Source organism: Sparus aurata, chromosome 2 (genome assembly GCF_900880675.1).
Source record: "Sparus aurata chromosome 2, fSpaAur1.1, whole genome shotgun sequence".
Lineage (NCBI taxonomy): Eukaryota > Metazoa > Chordata > Actinopteri > Spariformes > Sparidae > Sparus > Sparus aurata.
In genome coordinates this window covers 45,830-72,500 of record NC_044188.1, presented here as the reverse complement: position 1 = coordinate 72,500, position 26,671 = coordinate 45,830, and the positions used below count along the sequence as shown (strand labels likewise).

The following is a 26,671-nucleotide window of genomic DNA, read 5'->3' as shown; positions in this document are numbered from 1 at the left end:
AAAGTCATGTTTATGCAACATTAAAAAGGAGTTTGAAGTTAAATTTGGTTATCAGTAATAATGAATGATTATCATGGATAATTATTAATTATCATAAATAATATCATCCAATTTACATTAGATTACCTCAATGTATTAAATCAGTCTCAGAAAAGGGGACTAAACTGTTTATAACTCTGATTAATAATTAACTTAAAAACTACAACCACATTTTCCATAACAGCTGTAATGGTTGGAGTTCTTGACAGTGTCGAGGTCGGCAACATTCACTCTTGTACAGAATTAAATAGACAGCAAGAAGGTTCAAAACAGTTCACTCCTTTCCTTTGCAGGATAGCAGCTCGGTGCTAACTTGCTTGGTGTTCCTCAGATTGTGAAGTTAGCTGGCAAGCTTTGCGTTGCAGCTGCTGGTGCAAACTGATCTGAGTTCAGTTCAGAGTCCATTTTGAAATCCACAATGAATGACTTGATCTGTGGGTCCCAGCACCCTCCCTTTGTGTCTTAACAATGGATTTGGAAGTGACAACAGTTTCCCAAGCCACCTGTGTCATCTTCCCTATCTCATTCAGTGAGAGGTTTTCTTCACACATCCTAATTGCAATATGAGTGCGTACACATGGGTGAAGTTATTCACAAACAAAGACTTGAAGGTAGGGATTCTCTTCTCAGCCTGGTGCATTTCTGCCCTGAAAGTAAGAGTGCCTAAAATGCATGTTATAATCTCTGGGATGCTCGTGACGGGAATGTTTAACTTGGATGGCTGCAACTATTGCTGTGGCTTCATCAGCAGTAGAAGAGAATTCTTCTTTCAATGCCTGACAAAGCTCTCTGTAGTCATCTCTGACACTGGGAGGTTGTGATTGTATGAACTTGCGTACAGCTTTAGAGCTGGTCTTCCACACAAGTTTAACTTTCTCCCTGTGGGTTGCAGGGGGCAAGTCAATTAGACTATGGTCAAGTAAACTAAGATAATCCTCAACATGGTGATCACAGTTGTCTGGCTCAATATGTTCAACATCCCTCGCCATAAACTCAAGCTCTTTGAGCGCGGCGCGGCACTCTAAGCTAGCGTTTCTATGGACATTGACATCCCATGCTGCAGTTCTGTCTAGCTGAGAAGCAGGACAGCTATTATCACTCTCATGGAGGTGCAGAGAGGAGGCGGGGCACTCCTGGACTGATCTGGTCCCCATTTCAGAGGGAGGGGCACTGGTGAAGGTGTCATGCCTCAGAGACTGGGAACAGTAGGAAGATTATCTTCTGGAGGATAAACTACCTGTGACCTCACCGTCTGTTTCAGGAAGATGGGAAGTCATGTTACTGTTATCTCTGTCTCTCAGTGGAGGTGGAGGAGCTGAATTCAATCCCAAGGATTTAGGGTCAGTTGAGAATTGTTCACGTCTTCTGAGTGGAGAGAGAGTTAACCTTCCATCAAGGGAGGAGTGTGAATCGGAGTAACCAGAGTCACATTGGCTGAACAACCGTGGTGGGGAGAAATATTCTGACCTAGGCCTTAACAACTCCTCCTGGTGTGAACAAAATCTAACTCTGATGCGTGCAGGTCATCTAAATAGTGCATGGCTTTCTTATTAGCTTATGAACTTCATGCAGGAGACTAGAATTATGCACTGTAAGGAGATCTACCTCCTCTTCTAGGCTCATTTTGCTCTGAACAGCAAGGCTGGTTTGCCTGTGGAAGATCAGAAGCAAACATCTTAACAACTGGCCTGTGGACGCTGTCTGCATATCACACCTGTCCTTAAGTAGGGACTCTATCTCTTCATTCCAGTCCCTGAGATTTAACCTGCTAATGACTTCAGGCCAGCCAGGTTTTACACTCTGTGCCAGGTAAGAAATAAATTGCTCTACACGGGCGCTAAACAACAATCAGTATGGCTGGTTATGGTGTTGCTTTGGCAGACACTCTGTAGTGTAGCTTGGGGGGAGTACACTAGCCTAACCAAACTGTGTTATGGCCTACACTATAGGGGGTAGCTTCCTGTGGAGGAGGCGTGGCTATGGCACAGTCTAGTGGCTCTGGGCGTACAGATTGGGGCCTGTTATGTGCCCGGCAGGGGCATCGGGTTTGTTGTCTTTCTTCCTCCCTTCTCTGTCTCTCCCTCCTCTAGTTTTCCTTCAGGTGCTGACCAGGACGAGCTGCACCTGAAAGGACATGAAGCCACCGCCTCCTTTTGCCTTAATTTCTGGCGTGGCCAATCACCTGACTGGAGGCCCAATAAAAGTGAGCCTGCTGAGGAGCTCACTTTCTCATTTTGGCATTTGGCCTTCACATGACAGAATCTCTTGCAGACTTGGGTTTTGTTTTGGATATTAAAGGTGTGTGGTGGGAAGGGAGTTAGGTAAGTTGGGGTCCCCTATACATGTCATCACCTCGACAACTCTGTCTAAATACAGTAGGTTAGCGGTGGAGCGATGCCACTCATGTATCATTTTGACAGTTGTTTTTAACACTCCCTTTTTAAGGAGAAGACAGGGTTGTTTTGTTTGTTGATTAAGAATTAGTACAGGCCTTGTTTTGTTTTATTGATTTAATTTTTTTGGCATGCCACCTCCCTCCTTTCCTCCCCAACATTTTGTAAACCAAGCTGTGAGTTTATGTTCATCCTCATTAGCCATTTTTTCTTTAACCATCAACTTTGTCTTGTTTAAATCCTTGGTTTGTCGTGTTGCTGTTCCCTGTTCCCCCTGGACAACAACAAAGGGACGTAACAGGCCAATAAAGATAAACACAGTTTACAAGCGTAACTTTGTTTACCAAACCTTAAACATGCACTTACTAGAATGCAGGGTAGTAACAATCAGACGATTGTCTCTTAAAGTTGACTCGGGCTGAAACAAGTGGTAGAAAGAGCTAAAGTACAAAACTTTGGTTTCACAGGGCTGGTAGCACGCTGTGGCTCTCTCGATGGTTCTACTTCTTGTGAAACATTTGTTTATTAAGATTTTGATCATTTCACAAACAAACAATACAAAACAACACAAGGCACATGATACAACCGGAGACTTACAATGAGAAATAATAAGTGTTGAATCTAGTTATGAATGTGAAAGTCCACAGGTTTGTCCTCATTCGTAGCACACACAGGAAATGTTAATGTCACAGTGTATAGTGTGCTACAGTCGTTAGAATCAACTCCGCTAATTACATTGTTTATAGGAAGAAAGCAGAATGAAATTAACGAGGTAATTAATAATACATTTAATTAGATAATAGTAAATAAAAATCAAATAAGTACATTAATTAAATCAAATTAAATTAAATGAATAAAAATAAATAAAAAAAAGAGGGGAAACTCAATCCATCTTATCATCCATCCAACCATCAACATCTACATTGTTATTCTCAAGGAAGTTATAGAACATGTTCCATATTTTCCAAAGCTTGTCAAGTCTGTTCTTTGTTGTGTAGCTTATCCTTTCTAAAGCTAAGTAAAAAGTCATACCCCTCAACCATTGTGACGTGGCACAGAGTGTGTCTGATTTCCATGAGCAAGCTATACATCATCTGGCTTCTAGAAAACAAATATTCAGTAGAGATTTAACTTTTTTAGAGGTAGTGAAGTCCTCTGGATAGAGATTCAGTAGGCACAATTTAGGACTCAGAGGAACTTCCTTACCTGTGATTTGGCTAGCAAGGTCTAAAACTCTAAAAAAGAAAGAATCTGTGGACATTCCCACATACAATGAAATAAGGTACCTTTCTGGTCTTTGCATTTGAAGCAAGTATCAGGTATGTTAGAATTAAAGTGGTGTAACTTGGTTGGTGTTATGTATAGTCGGCTTAGCCATTTATATTGCAGTAGTTTGGAGTTTGTGTTTATGGATTGGGTCTGAGCTGCAGAACAATCGCTCTACTTCTTACTCAGGCTGAAGCGCGAGGCAGTAACAGCCAGATATAAACTTCTATGTATCACAGGGCCGGTGGCACGCTGTGATTAACACAAAGAACACTTGTCATCAAATTATGATAGGTGGACTACAATGCATTGAATACAGGATACTGAAATGCTGAATGGAAATTCTTACCATTTCTACAGAGCACTTTCAACTTGACTCCCCGGGACGGGACTGAGCTACATGCCGAAGTATCCTTGAGCAAGATACTGAACCCCAAATTGCTCCTGATGTGCAGTTGGCACCTTCGTGGCAGCCAATGCCATCAGTAAGGGCCCTGCGATGAGCTGGCGACTCATCCAGGGAGTACCCTGGCCTTCGCCCATAGAGTCACTGGATTTGGCCCCAGCAACCCCCGCTCCACCTTGAAAAAGGTGGTATAAAGCGGTAACATCACCCGCGACCCGCATGGAGAAAGCGGAAGAAAACGAAACGAAAAAAAAACTTTCAACTTGAATCAATAGCAGCAATAGCAAATGGCTTAAAGTGGCAGTTAATAACCTAAAACATGTGGGTTAATTAAAGGGTTTAAATTTGATTTGATAAATCAATTCTCATCATACTGCAATTGTTTGTAAGTACAAATCAATATCTTCTCCTGTAGTAGACTAGTGGGGTTACGTTTAGCAACTATTTGGCTAAAGGGTTCAAGACGTGAATCTAAAATTTTAGCACTGTCCAAATTATGCTGAAATCAATATTGCGCATTTATAAATGACAGTACACTGTCTCATACGGGGCACCATAATGCTCTGCCTCACACGGGGCACCATATGTTGTACCTTGCATTGTTTATGCAACATTAAAAGTTTAAGGTTAAATGTGGCTATCAATAATATTTAATGATTATCAGGGATACTTATTAATTATGATAAATAATATGATCCAATTTACATTAGATCACCTCCGAACACCACAGCTGAAGAAGGGAAAACATAACAAATTTACCAAATCAGTCTCATAAACAGGTACCAAACTTTTTGTAGCTCTGATTAATAATTAATAATAATAATAATTAAAAATAATTAACTTAATAACAACAACCAAATTTACCATCACAGCTGTAATGTTTTTGGAGTTCTTGACAGTGTTAGTTACAGTTAACAGGCGTTTAATTCCTTCCTCTCAAAAATCCGGGATGAAAAGGTCACAAACTCCGCCAGCTTCAGCGTCTGTCCGAGGAGGACAGCAACAGGGCCAGGCTGCCTGCTGGAGGGAGGAAGAAGGCTAGCAAGGAGCCTGAGATAAACATGCGGGTATGAGTTATCAGCGAACGGGTACGCCACGAGAGAGTGTCCCGCAAAGTGATCAGGGTGATAGCGGAGCAAATGCACGCCACCGTGAGTGACAGCAGAGATGAGGAGTTTGCAGCGAGTGCTGGTTGGCTGAAGCATTTCCTCCGCCACAACAACTTCACTTTTTTCACATATTGTGCTTGCTTCCTGTCAGTCAGTATCACACTGATGATCGCCATGGCTCCGGTGCAGCAAAAAAAAAAAAAGTATGACTTGAAATTAAAACTTTCTGTTGTAAAATATGCAGAGGAAAACTCGGGAGAAGCAGCTGCTAGGCGTTTCTCTGTTTCTCTGTCGCCCTGATCATTTTGTGGGACACTCTCTCGTGGCGTGCCCGTTCACTGATAATCCATCCCCGCATGTTTATCTCAGGCTCCTCGCTAGCCTTCTTCCTCCCTCTACCAGGCAGCCTGGCCCTGTTGCTGTCCTCCTCGGACAGACGCTGAAGCTGGCGAAGTTTGTGATATTTTCATCCTGGATTTTTGAGCGGAAGGAATTAAACGCCTGTCCCCAATTGCCGCCTGGTCTGTTAAGTGATTGAAACAAATAAACGCCCTGGCTATTATTTGGTATTTTACGGTATGTCATTGTCTGCGAGTAGGCTCAATGTTCACTATTGTAACTGTTACCTGTATGTGCCTAGCACCATAGCTTCTAGCTATCCCAACCACAAAGACACAAGTATAGGAGACTCACCTTCATATTCAAACACATAATAATTTGCGTACATGCTAAATCCCTTCTCCAGCTTGCTCTTCAGGGCTTTCGCTGACACTTTACAAATGCGATGGACATCGTTAATCGTCATCTTCAGCAGGTCTGTCAGGCATTGACTGTAGAAGAGCGCCATCTCTAGGCAACCGGAAGCGAGTGAGCCGTATTACATAAACGCGGAAGTTGACGTGCAAAGAGCCCATTAGCTGTTTAGGAAAGCAAACTACCAATAACTGACCTGAGATCACAATAACACCAAAACAGTGAACAAACACATACATTGAACACATGTGCATCACATCAACCAGAGTTTAAAGTCCTGTGCTTAGCCGTGCTATGCTGTGCACCTCGGTGCTAACTTGCGTGGTGTTCCTCAGATTGTGAAGTTAGCTGGCAAGCTTTGCATCGCAGTTGCTGGTGCTAAATGATCTGGATTACTGGCAGGACCTGGTGTCGCTGCAGTGAGGAGAAGTTCTTTGGGCCTCCTGCAAATGATGTAGCTCTCAGCAGCTGTTAGACCAGAAGAAGAGATCTTGAGGGCAGGCAGCCCCGAGGGGGAGGTGGAGAGGGCGTCGAGTGAGAGAGGAGAAGGAAGGAGCTTGAGAGTTGACTATACGGTCAGCGGGGGGTCTGTCACTCTGACCATTCATTCATTCATTCATTCATTCATTCATTGTCAACCGCTTATCCAAAATCGGGTCGCGGGGGCAGCAGCTTCAGTAGCGAGCCCCAGACATCCCTTTCCCCGGCCACATTGGCTAACTCTGACTGGGGAATCCCCAGGCGCTCCCAGGCCAGAGAAGAGATATAATCCCTCCACCTGGTCCTGGGTCTACCCCTAGGTCTCCTCCCAGTTGGCCGTGCCAGGAACACCTCCCTAGGAAGGCGCCCTGGTGGCATCCTCATCAGATGCCCGAACCACCTCAACTGGCTCCTTTCCACGCAGAGGAGCAGCGGCTCTACTCCGAGTCCCTCCCGGATGGCTGAGCTTCTTACCCTATCTCTAAGGGAGACCCCAGCCACCCTGCGAAGAAAACCCATTTCGGCCGTTTGTACCCGCGATCTCATTCTTTCGGTCATGACCCATCGCTCATGACCATAGGTGAGGGTAGGGACGAAGACTGACCGGTAGATCGAGAGCTTTGCCTTTCGGCTCAGCTCCCTTTTCGTCATAACCGTGCGGTGAAGCGCATGCAACACCGCACACGCTGCGCCGACTCTCCTGTCAATCTCCCGCCCCATCATCCCCTCACTCGTGAACAAAACCCCGAGGTACTTGAACTCCTTCACTTGGGGCAAGGACACAGTAGTAGCTCAAAGCTGAATTTCACTCCTAGGTGTGAAGAATGGTGAATTCTGAGACACTGAGTTCAGTTTAGAGTCCATTTTGAAATCCACAATGAATGACTTCATCTGTGGGTCCCAACATCTTTTATGTGTCTGTATATAACGAGAACATTTAATCACCCCTGTATCTTTGGACAGAGCTCAGCTTGCTCTGTTCCAGTTTTTAGTCTTTATGCTAAGCTAAGCTAATTGTTTGGCCACTTGGGGACAACAGAAACAATTTTCCCCTCAGCAACATTCGACCATTGACCAACAGACAAATGTTTGGATTCATGAACACAAACGAGAAAAAGTTTAAAAAGTGAATTTAATTCATTTAGATTCAGACGAGAGTTAATCTGAGTAATAACATGTAATAAACTGATTATAACACACAGACAGGCAGTTATTTAGATTGATCATAGAGCTCCTCCTGTCAATCATCTGACTGCTGCAGAAACAAAGTGATCGCACATCAATAAAATTCATTACAGCTCGTTGTGCTTCAGAGAAAACTTCTGACTGCAGAGCTTTCAGCTGCAGCACATGGCCTTCATCAGCAACCAATAACAGTACATTAGAAATATAATCAATACTTCAGAACAGACATATTCTGTTACACTGAGATACGTCCTCCTGTCTGTTCGCAGCTACATATGTAACCAGGATGATTACGCTGTAAAAAATACAAATAATTTGAGTTTGAACTTTTTCTCTAAATTTGACGAAGTTCTGATTCTGACTTGTCAGAAGTCATGTTAACACAAGTCAACTGATGAAGACGTGTCGGTGATTCTGTTGTTCGCCCTCAGTTTGGACTGACAGGCTGATTTGACAGCAGCAGGTAGACAATAAAATCAGACTGAATCTGAATCAGCAAATGTTTCGTTATGTTTCACCATTTATTTAAAAAAACAAATGAAACATTCCCTTCTTAAATCCCTCGCAAGTCACACAGGTTCAAGAGTTAACGAGCGAAAACAAACCAAACAATGTCACAGAATAAATAACAGACACTGGACAGAAGACAGATGCCGGTGTTAACGATCAATAACACACAGCTGATCATTACAAAGGAACAAAACATGGACAGAAATTAACAAACTAATCTCATCTTCATCCTTTTCTGTTACATAACGAGTTGACGTGACGGTGAAAGGACACAAATTCTGAACCAGTGACTGGATTCATTGATCCTGCAGGTCCGAACACGAGGAGCTTATTATCTGATCGTTCTAAATGTGTCCTGGCGACAGTTTTCACTGTTGATCAAACTGTGACGACTGAAAGTCAAAGATCACATTTAACAAACTGACAGCAAGTTTTTACTTCCCATCTTTGAAAAATGACTCAAACTGATCAATCACTTTTCTAAATAGTTGGTAGTTACTTTAATAGTTGACAACAAATCAATCGATCGACTTATCGATGCAGCTCCTGATAAATTAAACCCCAAATCAAAATCAGCTTCTCGTGTCGTCACCGTCCCTGAAGATCAATGAAGGATCCACTCATCTTAATCTCTGATCAGCTGTTAATCATTAATATTAATTTGAGAATCTTGACAGAAAAAATGTAAACGTGTCTGAACTCAAAGATCCTCTGAGAGTGAAGACGCTCCACTCTGTTACATCCCATCAGACCGATGAGTTAAAGTTAGAGCAGGTTCAGTTTGAGTTTGGAGCAAAAAACGTTAGTTCATTATTTTAATGAGACGCAAATTCAACCCGATCAATAAAAACATCTGATCAGAGCATTGACTGACTTGTGACTTGTCTCTACTTCACCAGAACCTCAGAACTGTTCTGATGGTACGGCTGCTCTTGTCCCTTCAATCATTAATATAACGATGTTTTGTTTCAGAGATTTCATTATATTCTGAATCTCTCGGGTCAAAATCTCTTTAAAAATATCTTCTGTTAATCATTTTGATCTGTAAAACGTGTGTCACTCAGTTGTTGGACTAGAACCAGGACTTGGTCCAGGTTCTGCAGCCTCGTTAGGCCCGTTGACTAAATGATGACACAGATGAGCTCACAGATGTAAATCAGCCTGTTTCATGTCGGCGTCTCGAGCCTCCGGACATCGATTCTGTGTTTTGAAGCTGCTGACTTCAGTGTTCAGAGCCGAGAGAGGATCAGTGCGACGCCTCGGCGCTGCTCTTCCTGCTGCACCTGCTGCTGCACCTGCTGCTGCACCTCCTGCTGCTCCTGGTGCTGCACCTGCTGCTGCACCTCCTGCTGCTCCTGGTGCTGCACCTGCTGCTGCACCTCCTGCTGCACCTCCTGCTGCACCTCCTGCTGCTCCTGGTGCTGCACCTGCTGCTGCACCTCCTGCTGCACCTGGTGCTGCACCTGCTGCTGCACCTGCTGCTGCACCTCCTGCTGCACCTCCTGCCTGATCACAACTTCTTCATCTGCTCATTTCTAATTTTACTAAAGCTGGAACATTTCTGCCAGATGACAGGATGAGAGCAGATGACCTGAGTAACCCTAACTTTTCAAAATAAAACTCAGCTGACACAGTTTGGACTTCAGGCAACTTCGGCTTGTTCCAAAAGGAACATGAAGAAGAAAAAACGTCTGAGGAGATCAAAACTTCAGCACATCGAAGTGTGAAGAGCCGCCTCACTGTCGAGGAGCAACACTCCGTCACTGTCAGCCGTCAGCTTGTTCCTGAGCTCTGAGCAGGATATTATGACGTCACAGTGACCTCTGACCACCAAATTCAAAATTAAATGGTTTGATTAGCTAATTGATGGATGGAGCGATCGTTACAGCTCTACTGTGTTCTGTGTTCCTGCTGACGGTCCCATCAGAACTCACTGGTGTCGTGATGAAGTCGTCTCGGTTTGTCCCGTCGGTGGCGCTGAATGTTTCCTCGTCGTGTTTCTGCTGCACGGTTTGGTTATAATGAGAAAAAGGCCTCGAGTGTTGATCCCTTTTGTCCAGTCAACAAACAGTTACATAGAAAACAAAACCAACACGTCCCTTCGACCCGTCTCAGATCACATCTGAGGTGAGGCACGTTGTTGACGTGACAACGTGACCTCTTCCCGGATTGGCTGTTTCAGATGTCACTCCAGAGGACAGCCAGCCCTCTCTTATCCACGCTGACGACGTGTTCACCGGACAGAGACCAGGACACGGCGCTGATGGACGAACTGAAGAGAGAGGAGACGGGTCATTAAAGGAACAGTACAACATTTATCCCTCAGGGCGGCATGTTGTGACCTCTGACCTTTCTACTGAGACACTAGAGATTTAAAGGGAAATTAAATTAAATCCTTCATGATTTTACTTGTGACTAACTGCCTCATGTGTGCATCAGTTGACCAGTATCTGTGGTCGGTACCTGTGTTGGTCCGGTAGGCGGGTCTCCAGTTTGCCAGTGGAGAAATTCCAGATGTAAACGGCGCCATCTGCTGATCCAGCTGCGAGGAAGCAACCGTCTGGACTGATGAGAGAGAGAGAGACACCGGGTTACACTGAGATGAACTGTTCAAACAGGGTCTTACGACAGAACCTGAACCATGCGGAGGATCCAGGATGACCTAAAGTGCGGTAGACCCAAACCCAAAACCAGCAGGTTGCACTGAGTCCCGACTCAAGACTCAAGTTTCAAGTCAAGTCAGAATTTAAGGATCTGTGCAGTTTAAAAGTTGTGTGGTTGTAAAGAATAATGAATAAATATTGATTTGGTTCAAAGACTCTGAGTAAAAAATAGAACTGCTGTAAAACTTTCTAACCCCTAAATTCTACCAGATCCGTGTTCGGCCCGTCTCTGATCCAACCCGGCAGCGGAGCTGAAAGGTTCTACTCTCGTCTCTGTTTACTTCCACTGGCTCTGTGTTGTGGATCTGCTCCAGTCCGGACTCTTCGGCAGCAGATACACAAGGATTCTTCTTCTGCAGGATGTTCGGTCACAGAGCAGACAGGAAGTGACACTCGGAACATCAACATAACATCCGGTGGATTTTCAGAATAAAACACTCAAACATCTTCTTCTAATCCTGCGGGTTGGAACACTTCATGTTCTTGTGTTTATAACATGTAACCTGTAGCTCCTCCGTCTCACAGCTCCAGCAGTTTGGCAGTCCGGCGGTGCTGCGGTGCGCTGCACTCGGAGGAGGTTGGGTTGACGGACGACGGATCAAAACCGGAGCTGAGCCATTTTGTAACCACTGGACTTTGCAGGTAAACTGCTCTACAACCACAGGTTCTCTCAGAACGTCTGTTTTCTCACAACAACTGTTAAGAAGTGAAACATGAAACACGGCAGCTGTGAACACGTGAATATCTCATGTGATGAACCCGCTGTTCAGGATTGTTTCTGTGTGGAATCTGAACAGAACCCACCGGAGAACCCTGACTCTGTGTGTGTGTGTGTGTGTGTGTGTGTGTGTTTGGGCAGAAACACATTTATATATTTGGTGTTTCATCCTGGCGCTGCTGTCGTCATGGAAACAGCAGAGCTGGATCCACGCAGCATCTCGTCTCTCGCCCGTCTGTCTGTTTTCATCTCTCGACTCTCTGCTGGAATCTTCTGATCAGCAGCACATTGATCAGTACCAGGTATTAATCGTCAGAACCAGTCAGCTCTCATCACGACGTCTCCGCCACTCAGAGTAATCAGATTACATAGATAATCAGACAACATGGTTCTTGTCAGGCGTTTTCCCCCCGGATGTCTGAATGTGTTGGATTTTTAATCAATCAGAAAGAAAACCCAGAAAATGACCAACTGATCAGAGTATTGATTTAAACTCCACGTTTCCATCAGTTGTTCTACAGAAAACACAAAGTGAGAGAAATTTTACTCTCTGAGTTTTTTAAATCCTTGATCATCCCATCAGAACACTCATTAATCAGACTGTTGGCACCACTGACACCGGTTCTGCTCGAGCTTCCTGCCTGTTAAAGGCAGATATGTTTCATCTGTTTGAGTCTCACGCCACAGTTTTCCTCCTGGTCAAGTGTGCGAGGAAGAAAAACTCAATCAGATTTCGTCCTCGACGCTGAGCCGAGCCACTCGTTCCAACTGTTCTAACGATGACAGAAGATGTTTTGTGCGTCAGATCATTGACCTTCAAATAATTTTACAATATTTTGAGGCCATATCGTGACACACAAGATACACCTGGATATTTTTAAATCTCAACCTCAAATTTCATAAATGCCAAAACTGAAACAAAATCAAAAATGACAATATGTCTGAGTGAAGACGCCATTCGTCCACATCAATCCTGCAGCAGGTATGTTACATCTCCTCTGTGTCATCATTAGTCAACGGGTCTAACAGGGCCGCAGAACCTGGACCTAGTCCTGGTTCTGTCCAGTCCTGAATCAGCTCATCATCCAACAACTGAGTGTCACATGTTTTATAGTTCAAATGATTAATGGAATATATTTTCAAAACAGCTTTTAACCCGAGAGATTCAACAATTAAATCACGGAGACAAACTAAAGGGAGCATCGCTGACGGAACGACTGACGGCGAGTTCTCTGTTCAATAAGCAGCAGTCATGTGGATGTAAGTATAAGAAGGGTAAGTTCAGGTATTTCAACATGACGAGCCTTTAAACCAGCAGACACTCGTGTCGTATCAGGATATGACTGACATCGCAGCTCTCAGTCAGACCGACAGCTCCGGTGTTTCTCCTCCACATGGTGTCAGTGCAGTCGGCAGGTAACTCACCTGATCACAGCTTTGGTGCTGTCGCTGCCACATTTGAAGCCCTCGGCTCTGACGGACACAGACACACAGGATCAGTGAACAAACACGCGTCACAGACACACACTCGCTTCGTCAAAACGTCGTGTTTCTACCTGAAGCACATGCGGTCGTTGCTCCACCTCCTCAGGTCGACCAGCTGCAGGCAGTCGTCACGGCAACAGCTGAGCAGCTGGCGATGGTCGGAGCTGATGTCCAATGAGGTGACTTTACCCTGAGCAGGAAGCTCCTGCACACAGCTGACCGTCCTGACAGACGACACAGAGCAGGACGTTAGCACACGGATTTTGGATTACTGAAGAATATAAAAGTTTATGATATAAAGACATTTGTTCATCCAGATAATCTCCACAGATGAACGTAAATTAAATGTGTAGCAGTAAAAAGCTAATGTTCGGCACCCGGCCACCTTTCTATCTCTAACAGTGTTCTGCACCTCACTGTCCTCTGAGAGCAGCTGGTTTACTCACTGATGGAGACAGTTTGTATTATTACCTCATAACTACTGTAAATATTACAGTTCTGAGTTTGAATTTCTTCTTTAAAAATACAGAATGCTCCTTTAACATGTGACCAGTCAGCTCACTAGTTGATGCTGGTGTGTGATTGGAGGACAGAGCTGTCAATCATCCACTGGTTCTGATTCTACAGGCAGGAAGAGGAAGAGGGGGAGGAGGCTGTTGCTAGGTAACAGAAGGAAATGAGGACGGCCAGGAGGATGAATGAGGTGTGTGTGTGTGTGTGTGTGTGTGTGTGTGTGTGCGTGTGTGTGTGTGTGCGTGTGTGCGTACACGTGTGTGAAAAAAGACTTTAACTGTTTCCACTGACGGACAGCACGAGTGTTCAGTAATGAAGAGCTCAGGTGTGACGTTATATTACACCTGGACACAGTGTTGGAGGCGGAGCCTCGTTCCTTCCTGTGGAAGCTGCTCAGTTGCGTTCGCACCTTCTCAGGTATAAGTGTGTCGACTGAGCCGGCTAACTTCCAGTTTAGCGCCCGGCTAACTTAAAGAGTTAAATAATTTAATGGTGCAGCTCGTCTCGACTTTGCATCTGAGGAGTGAAGGAGTGAAGGGTTACCTGGTGTCCCAGACTCTGATCTTACAGTCGTAGTGTCCACTGATGATGGAGTTCTCAGAACAGACCAGGTCGCTGCAGTACGACGGCACGTCAGCTACCTGCACACCTGCACAGAGAGGTATGCCTTCATCAGTCCCTGAGATGAGTCATTGATCAGTTATCAGTTATCGATCAGAGATCGATGAGACTCACAGGCGGCTCTGTGAAGGTCCCACAGTCTGATGGTTCTGTCTGCGCTGCCCGTCACCACCTGATGAGGTAAACTGCTGAACCTCGCCGCTGTCACCTTCCTGCTGTGACCTGTTAGAGTCAGCTGAGACAGACAGGTGAGAGAGACAGGTGAAACGGACAGGTGAGACGGACAGGGGAGACAGACAGGTGAGACAGACAGGTGAGACAGGTGAGACAGACAGGGGAGACAGACAGGTGAGACAGACAGGTGACACAGACGGGTGAGACAGGGGAGACAGACAGGGGAGACAGACAGGTGAGACAGAGACAGACGGGGGAGACAGACAGGTGAGACAGACAGGTGAGACAGACAGGTGACACAGACGGGTGAGACAGACAGGTGAGAGAGACAGGGGAGACAGACAGGTGACACAGACGGGTGAGACAGGGGAGACAGACAGGGGAGACGGACAGGTGAGACAGACAGGGGAGACAGACATTCAGATTTTGCAGTTCGCCTGACGGCTGCTGTCAGTTTGGTCGCCATGACGTTCTGACTTAAATGTGTGAAATTGTTTACGTAGTTTGGCTGTGCGCTGGTTGCCGTGGTTACCTTGGGGACGGACTCGTCGCGCTGCCACAACAAGGCCGACTTATCGTACGAGGCCGCGAGGATCTTCAGACCCTGAACAGACATCAGACAGTGAAACATCAGACTGCTCCTTTAACTCATCAGCAGCTCTTTAAAGCAGCGGCTGGTTCTTACCGTGGGGTTGAAGTCGATGCAGGTGACGCCCTCCGTGCTGCCTTCCAGAGTGGCTCTGTGAGTCAGCGAGCCTGATGACATCATCAGTGAGGTCACAACACCATCATTAACAACATCATAGCTCTGATAATGACATCAACAGTTTGTACCTGCTCTGACCTCCCACAGTTTGATGACTCTGTCTGTTCCTCCGGTGGCCAACAGGTCTGAGCTGGAGCTGAACCTCACAGCGTTGATGCCTTGCTCATGGGCCTCCTGACAGACAGAGAGCAGGGAACAGTCAACAGGAGCCGGTGGACATGATCTGACCTCCACCAGTGGACCGGTTCTGCTTTGGTTTTTACTGTTCTCTGCTCACTCCGACTTCCTGGAAGTAAATCTGGGTTCTGCTCAGGAGGTGAGAGTACACCTCAGCTCAGGGTATGTCGGGGGTTCAGGGTGTTGTAGCAGGACAGTGTGCAGAACTGCAGCCAACATGTCCTCCTGAGGACCCGTTCACACAGAAACTACAAGTGCAGGAGCTTCAAAAACGCCTCAGAAAAGTGAGCGTTGGGCCGAACAGCATGGCGCCTGTGGAACCGGGCCACGTGCACAACCCAGAGACCAAACATGGTCCGACTGCAAAACATTTAAACTCATAAAACCACAACAAACACGTGACGTGCAGCGAACGCCAGGCGTGATGGTGGAGACGCAGCTACAGCGTCCACAAACACCAGCAGGTTGACTGTGACAGAGAGGCATGATGGGTAATGAGACGCAGACAGAGGAGCTCTTTGTCTGACACACAGGAACCCTCACTGTGTGTGTGTGTGTGTGTGTGACTGCAGATACAAGCCAGATAAGTTCTGTAAAAATGATTCAGTGACAAATCTGATGGATCAGAACCAAAAGATTGATGTTGCTGCTGCAGTTTGTTTTGTGTCCACAGGGGGGAGACAGCGGCTCGTTACAGCTGACACCAACAGAACCGACCTCAGAATCTGTTCAGTCACAGACCTGCAGGATGAGTCTGTTGGTAACATGTAAAGCTTATTCTGGACTTTACTGATTGTTTACTGTTTTATTGGTTAGTTTTGTTTTCTTACTTAAACACTTAAAAATGATTTATGATTCATTAATAAATAAAACACCTGCTACAAAACCAGATACTTTCAGCATCATTACCTCCAGAATAAATAAAATATTAGAGACACGTATGTAAAGTTAATTCAGTACGCACCCCCGACGACTGTGTGTGTACTGGCTGTGTGCTGGTTGTGTGCTGGTTGTGTGCTGGCTGTGTACTGGTTGTGTGCTGGTTGTGTGCTGGTTGTGTGCTGGTTTTGTGCTGGCTGTGTACTAGCTGTGTGCTGGTTGTGTGCTGGTTGTGTACTGGTTGTGTACTGGTTGTGTGCTGTCTGTGTGCTGGTTGTGTACTGGTTGTGTGCTAGCTGTGTGCTAGCTGTGTGCTGGCTGTGTGCTGGCTGTGTGCCGGTTGTGTGCCGGTTGTGTACCGGTTGTGTACTAGCTGTGTGCTGGCTGTGTGCTGGCTGTGTGCTGGTTGTGTGCTGGTTGTGTGGTGGTTGTGTGCTGGCTGTGTGGTGGTTGTGTGCTGGTTGTGTGCTGGTTGTGTGCTGGCTGTGTGGTGGTTGTGTGCTGGCTGTGTGCTGGCTGTGTGCTGGTTGTGTGCTGGTTGTGTGCTGGTTGTGTGCTGGTTGTGTACTGGTTGTGTGCTAGCTGTGTGCTGGCTGTGTGCTGGTTGTGTGCTGGTTGTGTACTGGTTGTGTGCTGGCTGTGTGCTGGCTGTGTGCTGGTTGTGTACTGGTTGTGTGCTGGTTGTGTGCTGGTTTTGTGCTGGCTGTGTACTGGTTGTGTGCTGGCTGTGTGCTGGCTGTGTGCTGGCTGTGTGGTGGTTGTGTGCTGGCTGTGTGCTGGCTGTGTGCTGGTTGTGTGCTGGCTGTGTGCTGGTTGTGTGCTGGTTTTGTGCTGGTTTTGTGCTGGCTGTGTACTAGCTGTGTGCTGGCTGTGTGCTGGCTGTGTGCTGGTTGTGTGCTGGTTGTGTGCTGGTTGTGTACTAGCTGTGTGCTGGTTGTGTGCTGGCTGTGTGCTGGTTGTGTGCTGGTTGTGTGCTGGCTGTGTGCTGGCTGTGTGCTGGTTGTGTGCTGGTTGTGTGCTGGCTGTGTGCTGGCTGTGTGCTGGTTGTGTGCTGGTTTTGTGCTGGTTGTGTGCTGGCTGTGTGCTGGCTGTGTGCTGGCTGTGTACTAGCTGTGTGCTGGTTGTGTGCTGGTTGTGTGCTGGTTGTGTGCTGGCTGTGTGCTGGTTGTGTGCTGGTTGTGTGCTGGTTTTGTGCTGGCTGTGTGCTGGCTGTGTACTAGCTGTGTGCTGGTTGTGTGCTGGCTGTGTGCTGGTTGTGTACTGGTTGTGTGCTGGTTGTGTGCTGGTTGTGTACTAGCTGTGTGCTGGTTGTGTGCTGGCTGTGTGCTGGCTGTGTACTGGTTGTGTGCTGGTTGTGTGGTGGCTGTGTGCTGGCTGTGTGCTGGCTGTGTGCTGGCTGTGTGCTGGCTGTGTGCTGGTTGTGTGCTGGTTGTGTGGTGGCGGTGTGGTGGCGGTGTGCTGGTTGTGTGCTTGTTGTGTGCTGGTTGTGTGCTGGTTGTGTGCTGGTTTTGTGCTGGTTGTGTGCTGGCTGTGTGCTGGCTGTGTACTAGCTGTGTGCTGGTTGTGTGCTGGTTGTGTACTGGTTGTGTGCTGGTTGTGTGCTGGCTGTGTGCTGGCTGTGTGCTGGTTGTGTGCTGGTTGTGTGCTGGTTTTGTGCTGGTTGTGTGCTGGCTGTGTGCTGGCTGTGTACTAGCTGTGTGCTGGTTGTGTGCTGGCTGTGTGCTGGTTGTGTACTGGTTGTGTGCTGGTTGTGTGGTGGTTGTGTGCTGGTTGTGTACTAGCTGTGTGCTGGTTGTGTGGTGGTTGTGTACTGGTTGTGTGCTGGTTGTGTGGTGGTTGTGTGGTGGTTGTGTGGTGGTTGTGTGCTGGCTGTGTGCTGGTTGTGTGCTGGTTGTGTGGTGGCTGTGTGCTGGTTGTGTGCTGGCTGTGTGCTGGCTGTGTGCTGGCTGTGTGCTGGTTGTGTGCTGGCTGTGTACTGGTTGTGTGCTGGTTGTGTGCTGGCTGTGTGCTGGTTGTGTACTGGTTGTGTGCTGGTTGTGTGGTGGTTGTGTGCTGGTTGTGTGCTGGTTGTGTACTGGTTGTGTGCTGGTTGTGTGGTGGCTGTGTGCTGGCTGTGTGCTGGTTGTGTGCTGGCTGTGTGCTGGCTGTGTGCTGGCTGTGTGCTGGTTGTGTGCTGGTTGTGTGGTGGTTGTGTGCTGGTTGTGTGCTGGCTGTGTGCTGGTTGTGTGCTGGTTGTGTGGTGGCGGTGTGGTGGCGGTGTGCTGGTTGTGTGCTTGTTGTGTGCTGGTTGTGTGCTGGTTGTGTGCTGGTTTTGTGCTGGTTGTGTGCTGGCTGTGTGCTGGCTGTGTACTAGCTGTGTGCTGGTTGTGTGCTGGTTGTGTACTGGTTGTGTGCTGGTTGTGTGCTGGTTGTGTGCTGGCTGTGTACTGGTTGTGTGCTGGTTGTGTGCTGGTTTTGTGCTGGTTGTGTGCTGGCTGTGTGCTGGCTGTGTACTAGCTGTGTGCTGGTTGTGTGCTGGCTGTGTGCTGGTTGTGTACTGGTTGTGTGCTGGTTGTGTGGTGGTTGTGTGCTGGTTGTGTACTAGCTGTGTGCTGGTTGTGTGGTGGTTGTGTACTGGTTGTGTGCTGGTTGTGTGGTGGTTGTGTGGTGGTTGTGTGCTGGCTGTGTGCTGGTTGTGTGCTGGTTGTGTGCTGGTTGTGTGGTGGCTGTGTGCTGGTTGTGTGCTGGTTGTGTGCTGGTTGTGTGCTGGTTGTGTGCTGGTTGTGTGCTGGTTGTGTGCTGGTTGTGTGCTGGTTGTGTGGTGGCTGTGTGCTGGTTGTGTGCTGGTTGTGTGCTGGCTGTGTGCTGGCTGTGTGCTGGCTGTGTGCTGGTTGTGTGCTGGCTGTGTACTGGTTGTGTGCTGGTTGTGTGCTGGCTGTGTGCTGGTTGTGTACTGGTTGTGTGCTGGTTGTGTGGTGGTTGTGTGCTGGTTGTGTGCTGGTTGTGTACTGGTTGTGTGCTGGTTGTGTGGTGGTTGTGTGGTGGTTGTGTGCTGGCTGTGTACTGGTTGTGTGCTGGCTGTGTACTGGTTGTGTGCTGGTTGTGTGCTGGCTGTGTACTGGTTGTGTGCTGGTTGTGTGGTGGTTGTGTGGTGGTTGTGTGCTGGCTGTGTACTGGTTGTGTGCTGGCTGTGTACTGGTTGTGTACTGGTTGTGTGCTGGCTGTGTACTGGTTGTGTGCTGGTTGTGTGCTGGCTGTGTGCTGGTTGTGTACTGGTTTTGTACTGGCTGTGTGCTGGTTGTGTGCTGGTTGTGTGCTGGCTGTGTGCTGGCTGTGTGCTGGTTGTGTGCTGGTTGTGTGCTGGTTGTGTGGTGGTTGTGTGCTGGTTGTGTGCTGGTTGTGTACTGGTTGTGTGCTGGTTGTGTGGTGGTTGTGTGGTGGTTGTGTGCTGGCTGTGTGCTGGCTGTGTACTGGTTGTGTGCTGGCTGTGTACTGGTTGTGTGCTGGTTGTGTGCTGGCTGTGTGCTGGTTGTGTACTGGTTTTGTACTGGCTGTGTGCTGGTTGTGTGCTGGTTGTGTGCTGGCTGTGTGCTGGCTGTGTGCTGGCTGTGTACTGGTTGTGTGCTGGTTGTGTACTGGTTGTGTGCTGGCTGTGTGCTGGTTGTGTACTGGTTGTGTGCAGGTTGTGTACTGGCTGTGTGCTGGTTGTATTACCAGTGCTTGTCGAGCTCTCACTGGGACTCTGGCTGACACACAGATTCCCACCGGACACATCAGATCCTCCTCCAGGCTGCACACTGAGTGGCCACGCCTCTTCCTGCTGACATCACACACAGAGAAGCTGATGAGCAGCGAGTCGTTCACACAGTCAAACATCTAAATGATCAATAATCAGAGATGATTCCAACATGGAGGACCAGGACGTGGCGACTCACTCAAACAGCTCTCTGATGGAGTTCAGGATTCTCGGTGACGTCGCCGACGCCGACCTGACAGAACGAGACAAACCGACCTCAGAGGAAGAAGACAAACTTGATGGAGGTTAAACAGCAGTGAGTCGGTTTCAGGCGTCTCACCTGAACAGTCTGGTGTGCGGTTTCTCTGTGGACTCTGGGTCGTGGTTTTCCTTCTTTGGAGACGTAGATCTGGAGGTCGGAGCGCTCGAACTGCTGAAGCACAAACAACCATCATCACATCATTTACTCATGGCTCAGTTAGCTGTGGAGCCAGAGGCCCGGGAGTCTGTCTGGACCGGGACCTTGGATCACCGGGGGGAACAGGGCTCAGCTCAACTGGATCCAACACCTGACATGTGAGTAAACGGGTCGGACTGCAGACTGGACTGAGCCCAGTGTGAGACGGGGCACACATGGATATGATGACAACCTCAGAACTGACTGTTAACTTTTGTGTAATTTGACTTGAATTTGAAATATTCTGACATTTATACGAACACAGCTGTCCGTCCTGTAGACGGGATCCAAAGCACCAGACTGACAGCTTACCTGTCCACGGTGACCTTTGACCTGGCAGCAGTCTGCAGCTCCTTCTGTAGGTTAGCTTGTCGAGCTCTGATGGAAACAGACAGACAGTTCAGGTGCGTCAGGTGTGTTCAGGTGCGTCAGGTGTGTTCAGGTGCGTCAGGTGCGTTCAGGTGCGTCAGGTGTGTTCAGGTGTGTTCAGGTGCATTCAGGTGTGTTCAGGTGCATTCAGGTGTGTTCAGGTGCATTCAGGTGCATTCAGGTGTGTTCAGGTGCGTTCAGGTGCATTCAGGTGTGTTCAGGTGCGTCAGGTGTGTCCAGGTACCTGGACCTGCGTTCGTTGCGGCTGTTCATGCGTGCTGCGGCTTGTTTTTTCAGGTGGATCATGTCCTCCAGCAGGTGTCCTTCTTTCACCTTCTCCTCCCTCAGTCTCGTCTCCGCCTCCCTCTGTCGCTCCAGCAGGACGTCGTACTCCATCTTTAACGCCCCGTTCTTCTCCTGAACCTGCCCCACCCGCTCCTGCAGCTCCTGGCGAGCATCAAGCACTCCCGCCAGCCGCCGCTCCTCCTCCGACAGTCTGATCACAAAGATCATCAACAGGGTTAAAGGGTCAGTTCACACAAACAACTTAACAGTGTTTCTCCTGACAGGTAGTTCAGGTGTGAACATGTTAGGACGCGGTGATGAGGACGATACTGCAGTCACATCCTCCTCCTCCTCCTCTCTGTGCCTCAAACTACTGACTCTGAGGAAACTGTCCTCTACTGACACCTGACGAGACTGAACCAATCAGCTGCCGGCATCCTCCTCATCAGAGCAGACAGGTGAGCAGACAGGTTCAGGTGTGTGTGTGACTCACCTGGCATGCTGCTCCTCCAGAACACATTCTTTGATTTTAATCTGCTGCTGCAGCTCCACCACCTGATAGGCCAACTGACAGAAACACAGCAGAAGAGTGAGTTCATGTTCAGAACCGTCCTCTGAGGGACGAGAGTTCAGTGTGTCCAAGTGTCGTCGTCCAGAACAGTTCTGGAGCTTCACAGTAAAACAGAGTTGCAGCATTCTGCTGAACAACTGAAGCAGCTGAGACTTGATTTAAAACAGAGAAACAAACAAAGAAACCCCAAAAAGAAAAAATTCTCAAACTACAAAACTCAGAATCAGCTGTTAGCACTTCCTGTTAGCAGTGAACCTGTGGATGTTCAGACAGCGGTCACTGGATCACTGTGGTACTGAAGAGAAGTTAAAACATGATGTTTCTAAGGCAGGTTCTGTCTTTTTTGAGGATTTCCAAGCAGATTTATGGAGTCGTCTTCCCCCAGAGTATAAAACACTCAGAGTCATGAGTGTTGTCAGTGTGAACGTCTTCAGATCAGTTAGTGATGTGTCTCTGCTGCAGACTGAGATCACAGCAGACGAGCTGATGGAGACTTCTGATGTTTAAATCAAGTCTCAGCTGCTTCAGGTGTTCAGCAGAATGCTGCAACTCTGTTTTACTGTGAAGCTCCAGAACTGTTCTGTGGACTACCACAACTTTTTGGCATTTTTCTTCAAAACGACACTCTACACTTGATGTTGGACACATTTTTTAAATGTTCTTATTCGACGTGTCGACAGTTAGCATGTGAGTCACGTGTGATGCAGCAGTGATGTGCAGGTGATCCTCAGCAGGTGAGTCAGTACCTCTCCTGTCGTCTTCTTCAGCTGGTTGTTCCTCTGAAGCAGAGAGGAGACGGAGCTGCTGCTGTCAGAGGAGGGACGCCTGGACACACGAAACAAACACACCCTCAGCATCATCATCAGCAGCATCATCATCATCACACACGGTGAATTCTGAGCGTGTCAGAGGTCAGGTGTAGTTACCTGACGGAGCAGCTCAGGATTCCTTTGGCCAGGCTGGTTTTCTCCAGCAGCTGAGTGTCTGAAACACAGAACAGACTGACAGTCAGTCTCTGAACAGAACGTTTAAAGTAAGCCACGACAACATTAGAACACAAACACACTCAAACATCCTGTCTGCATATTCAATAATGATGTGTTGAGGTAAGCTATGCTAACTGTAGCTATGCTAACTGTAGCTATGCTAACTGTAGCTATGCTAACTGTAGCTACAGCTAACATGGAGAACAAATGAGAAAAACATAGAAGTGATTCTTGGTGGGTTTTTTCAGTTCAGTGTTGGAGAGAGAAACTCAAACCAAACTCCATTCAACATCTGGTGAGTTTAAGATTCCTGCCGCGTCTCTGAAGTCTTTTAGTTTGTGAGGATTAAAACACAATAACTTCCTTCATCTGCGTTTTATAAGTCAAATGTTTTAAACTTCTGCTGCCAACATGAACTGAACCCAGATCAGCATCGTTAAATCTACATTCTTCAATCTTTTGATAGTTTGAACAAGTAACTTTCACTTCTGTCAGAGTCGTCGTCCACATACATGTGTAGAGTTTAACTTTAATGGTGTGTTGGCATGAAGAGCAGCTGTGTGCAGGTCGTGTATCATCTGTGGATGATGCAGCAGCAGCAGACTGACGATCTGTCACACATGAGTCACCGTCAGGAGGAAGTGGAGCAACATGTGGTTTAATTTCTGACAGCTTCCTGTAAATACTGTGTTGTTTCAGACGAGACACCTGAAGTAGAACTAACAGATTATTGTCGTCTGAGTCAGAAACTAAACACGGATTATCTGGATTATCAGATCCGACTGCTATAAAACTCTCTCTGGACCAAAGTCCACTTAAAAAGATCCCAGTTTTCTCCTGAAGTCGTTCTGACACAGCTGACAGCTGAGACGACTTCTCTCAGAATGTGGACTTGGATCAGAACCTTTGGTTCAGCTCAGTTCAGGCTGCAGTGAATCTCTGAACCAAACTCCATTCAAACAATCTCAGTTTATCGTTACATTGTTTCTGAGTCTTTGGACTCCTTGTTGAATCACTTTCAGCCTTGTAAGTAAAGAGCTGTTAAATTAGCAGATTTTTAAATGGAGTTTGGTTTCACTTTCCACAGGTCCAGTCCCCGGGTACCTGACCTGATTCAGAACACACTGGGCGTGGCCAGAGTCCAGCCCATCTATAATGATTCAGAACAGATCAAACTTGTACTTGTGGGTCGTACAGAAGCGGATCAGGTCCTGGAACATGGCGTGCTGGCTCAGGTCTCGGTGCTTCAGCTGCCGGACGATGTCTTTCTTCCAGGACTCCGCGGACCTGCCGCCGCCTCCCGGAGCCAGAACCCGGCCGCTGCGCTCCGACACCCCGGCTGGATCCGTCAGGACTGCCGGTCTCGTCGGCCATGATGCCCGGAGCCCGGGCTGATTCATGCCGTTTCCCCGCAGACAGACGCTCACAGAGCGGCGTGATGTGACGGACAGCTCCGTGATGACGCTCCGGCTCTCCGGCCCGCCGCCATGTTGCTCCCTGCAGCCTCCTGTGGCTGTGTGTCTTCTTCTGTGGTACCGGACCTGTTTTGTTTGTCTCTTCTTCTTCTTCTTCTTCTTCGTTTGTTTTCTTCTTAAACTTTTTCCTTCAGCCTACGTCACTCTGGCGGGGGGCGGGGCTGGAGGCTCGCGGTGCCAGCTGCCGGCCTCTCGGCCAATCACCGCCACCTCAGCACTTCCGGTTTGACTGGAGGAGGAAAAACAAACAAACACACCATGCGGGACCCTTGATGACGTCATCAAAACTAATGACACTTTTCATTTTTACTGAAGTGACGTAAAGTTGGACGGTGACCTGCTGAAGACACTAAATATTGTGTTTTTCTAATGGAGTTTGGTTCAACGGTTAATAACGATGTGTTGTCTTGTTTCAGTTTCTTTAATCAGACACGAAACCAGCCGAGATATTCACGATAAGTGATATTAATAAATAAAATACAGATATCCTGTCAGTAATACACACGTTAATAACATCTGATTAATCTTAACATCATAGTTTTTCTGAATTCTGTTCAGAAGCATTTTGTAAAACCTCTCAACATCCAGACAGCAACCAAATAAACAGAACGGGAGGCTGATGAAGCTGAAGTGAACTGAAGAATGTTCAATATTCACAGGATACAGAAACAGAATCATCCTCAACATTTAACTTTTCATTATTTTCTTTAATCACTGTTCAATTCAGTGAACTACCTCTGAAATGTTTGAGACACGTTTATAACTAGCAGTTGTTGTACATATTTATCATTTTATTTATCCGGTGTTGAACATGAAGCCATGAGATTAAAGAATGTATTTAATAAAACCATAAATAAGCTTCTGGTTTGTTTTGGGTTCTGTCCTGAGGAGAATTCTCTCTAACACCAACTCTCCTAAAAATGTCAATTCAACATCATTATTATTGTTTAAATATCGTAATAATTATCGATCAATATAATTTGGCCATATCGCCCAGCTCTATGTTAACCTGAGGTGGATGTGGAGATATTGGTAGTGTTATTTTAATTATAAAGGATCTATGAGCTGCTGATCTGCGATTGTTGCTTGCAGCATTAAAGAACTTCTAGACAATAAATATTGTGTCAAACTTTGTGTTTTGACCAACTCTCACCTGCACGAGACGAGTGACTGATCTCAGTTCCCTGACAGGCTGCACTTTGATTCTTTAGACCAGAGGTTCCCAAACCTTTCCATGCCGAGGCCCCCGAAAACATGGGGGCCATTTTTCTGTATGCTGCCTCATATTTTCGGATTTTAGTTGCCATGAGTTCCTTTTGAGGGTTTTTTGCAGCAGAGTCCTCCAGGCGGGGCTGTTGGTCTGCTCCTTCGGTCTATTTGTTGAAACCTCTCCGTTTTGTGCTAGCTAGCTACACGCTAGCTTGAGGAGCAGAGCAGCTTGATAACAACCGCCAGGTCTACACAGATTATGATGATCTCATATGTCATGCTGAATTTGCAGCTGAACTTGAGAATCCGACAATTATGGCATTTTATGTGTTTTACAGTTCAGGACAAATGGTTATTTAAAAAAAGGGGGGGTCTCATCTTCCCTCTTACTTTAGACAACTGATACGGTCAAAATTATGTTCACCTGAAGTGCTCGTGTTTGTCACTGACGTCTGGTGATTTTTAGTTTTTTGTGTGAATGACCTCAAAGTGATTACCAGGAAATCCTGAAGTGGAGTATTTTTGTGTGGACTGAATCGATCCTAACTTCTTTCTTTTCTTCGTCTAATAACTATTTTTGAATTTCAGTTGTTGGTGTGGTTGAGTTTATTGAAATTGTGTGTTTTTTTCAGATACATTTTGTCCTGGCAAGAGAAGCTGTGAAATTACTGCTGGTGAGTCAGAGGGAACTGTAGTTTCAGTTTTAACTGACAACAAGGTTCTGATCCGTCCAGGTTCTGTTGATCCAGATAATCTCCACAGATGAACTCCACTCTGTGATGTGTGAAGCTAAATTAACTGTGTAGCATTAAGAAGCTAATGTTGGGCTACAAACAGACAACATCACGGTCACATGACTGAAACGTCTCCACCACTAAGAGTCTTACTGCACAATTACTATCCAGGTTTTCTATAAACTGATCAATGTACAAGTTGTAAAGTCAGAGTTAGAACAGTGTGTAACTAAAGTGGCCTGTAAAGACGGACTAGTGAGTAGATGAGTCTCCGTGTTCGCTGTGAGGACGTTTAATGTCCCCGACAACCTCTGTAGTCTCATTCAGACACTCGTTAGCAACCGCTAACTGTTTTTAACACATGAAGAGCTTCAGAATTAAACTGTGGGACATTAATGGTGATTTTATAACTTCAGCCTGTAATAACACACTATTACATACATTTAACTGAAAACCATAAAAAAAAACAAAAAAAAAACGTTGAGACGAGGGAACTGATTCGAGTTTCTTGCCTACAAACTGTACATATACCACAGTACACAGAGACTGAGACAAAAACAATTGATTTATTGAACAGAATATTTTCTGTAGTATCACATCTACATATTAATAAATATTAAGAAAATAATGAATATAGAGAATAATAAGATATAACTGTGATCTTTGGCTCTGCTACCTGGTGAAAGTCCAGCTCAGCTTTGACAGTACAGTGTGAACATGAGCAGCTGCATGT

At 46.7% G+C, this 26,671-nt stretch overlaps 1 protein-coding gene and 1 long non-coding RNA gene across 4 annotated transcripts; one reads left to right on the top strand and one right to left on the bottom strand.

Annotated features, from left to right (window-relative positions):
• Window positions 1–8,131: 8,131 nt before the first annotated feature.
• atg16l2 (ATG16 autophagy related 16-like 2 (S. cerevisiae)) lies at window positions 8,132–23,954 on the bottom strand. Of its 3 annotated transcripts, none has more exons than XM_030403611.1 (18): window positions 23,716–23,954; window positions 22,461–22,518; window positions 22,281–22,359; window positions 21,457–21,530; window positions 20,923–21,174; window positions 20,622–20,687; window positions 20,193–20,285; window positions 20,052–20,105; window positions 19,831–19,936; window positions 15,150–15,255; window positions 15,001–15,071; window positions 14,848–14,919; window positions 14,256–14,376; window positions 14,064–14,169; window positions 13,079–13,231; window positions 12,948–12,995; window positions 10,605–10,706; window positions 8,132–10,413 (listed from the first exon to the last, which is right to left on the bottom strand). In XM_030403611.1, the coding sequence occupies exons 1-18, from the start codon at window positions 23,918–23,920 to the stop codon at window positions 10,320–10,322; spliced, it is 1,860 nt and encodes a 619-aa protein (XP_030259471.1). In that variant the 5' UTR covers window positions 23,921–23,954; the 3' UTR covers window positions 8,132–10,319. The 3 variants fall into 3 exon arrangements, with proteins under 3 accessions (XP_030259471.1, XP_030259492.1, XP_030259482.1); XM_030403632.1 differs by having other exon boundaries at window positions 19,831–19,933; XM_030403622.1 differs by having other exon boundaries at window positions 20,193–20,282.
• Window positions 21,452–23,744, top strand: LOC115573036 (uncharacterized). The gene is made up of 4 exons (XR_003982205.1): window positions 21,452–21,552; window positions 22,302–22,567; window positions 22,769–22,815; window positions 23,608–23,744. It is a non-coding gene; the product is annotated as an uncharacterized LOC115573036 (long non-coding RNA).
• Window positions 23,955–26,671: the final 2,717 nt, after the last annotated feature.

What these genes read in the sequence shown, in the direction of transcription:
- atg16l2 (XM_030403611.1), bottom strand. Translation starts at nt 23,920, where the DNA reads ATGAATCAGCCCGGGCTCCGGGCATCATGGCCGACGAGACCGGCAGTC. An exon ending in CGCAACGAACGCAGGTCCAG is followed by an intron (nt 20,688 to 20,922) that starts GTACCTGGACAC and finishes TGTTTCCATCAG; the next exon opens with AGCTCGACAAGCTAACCTAC. An exon ending in AGCACCAAAGCTGTGATCAG is followed by an intron (nt 10,707 to 12,947) that starts GTGAGTTACCTG and finishes CTCTCTCATCAG; the next exon opens with TCCAGACGGTTGCTTCCTCG.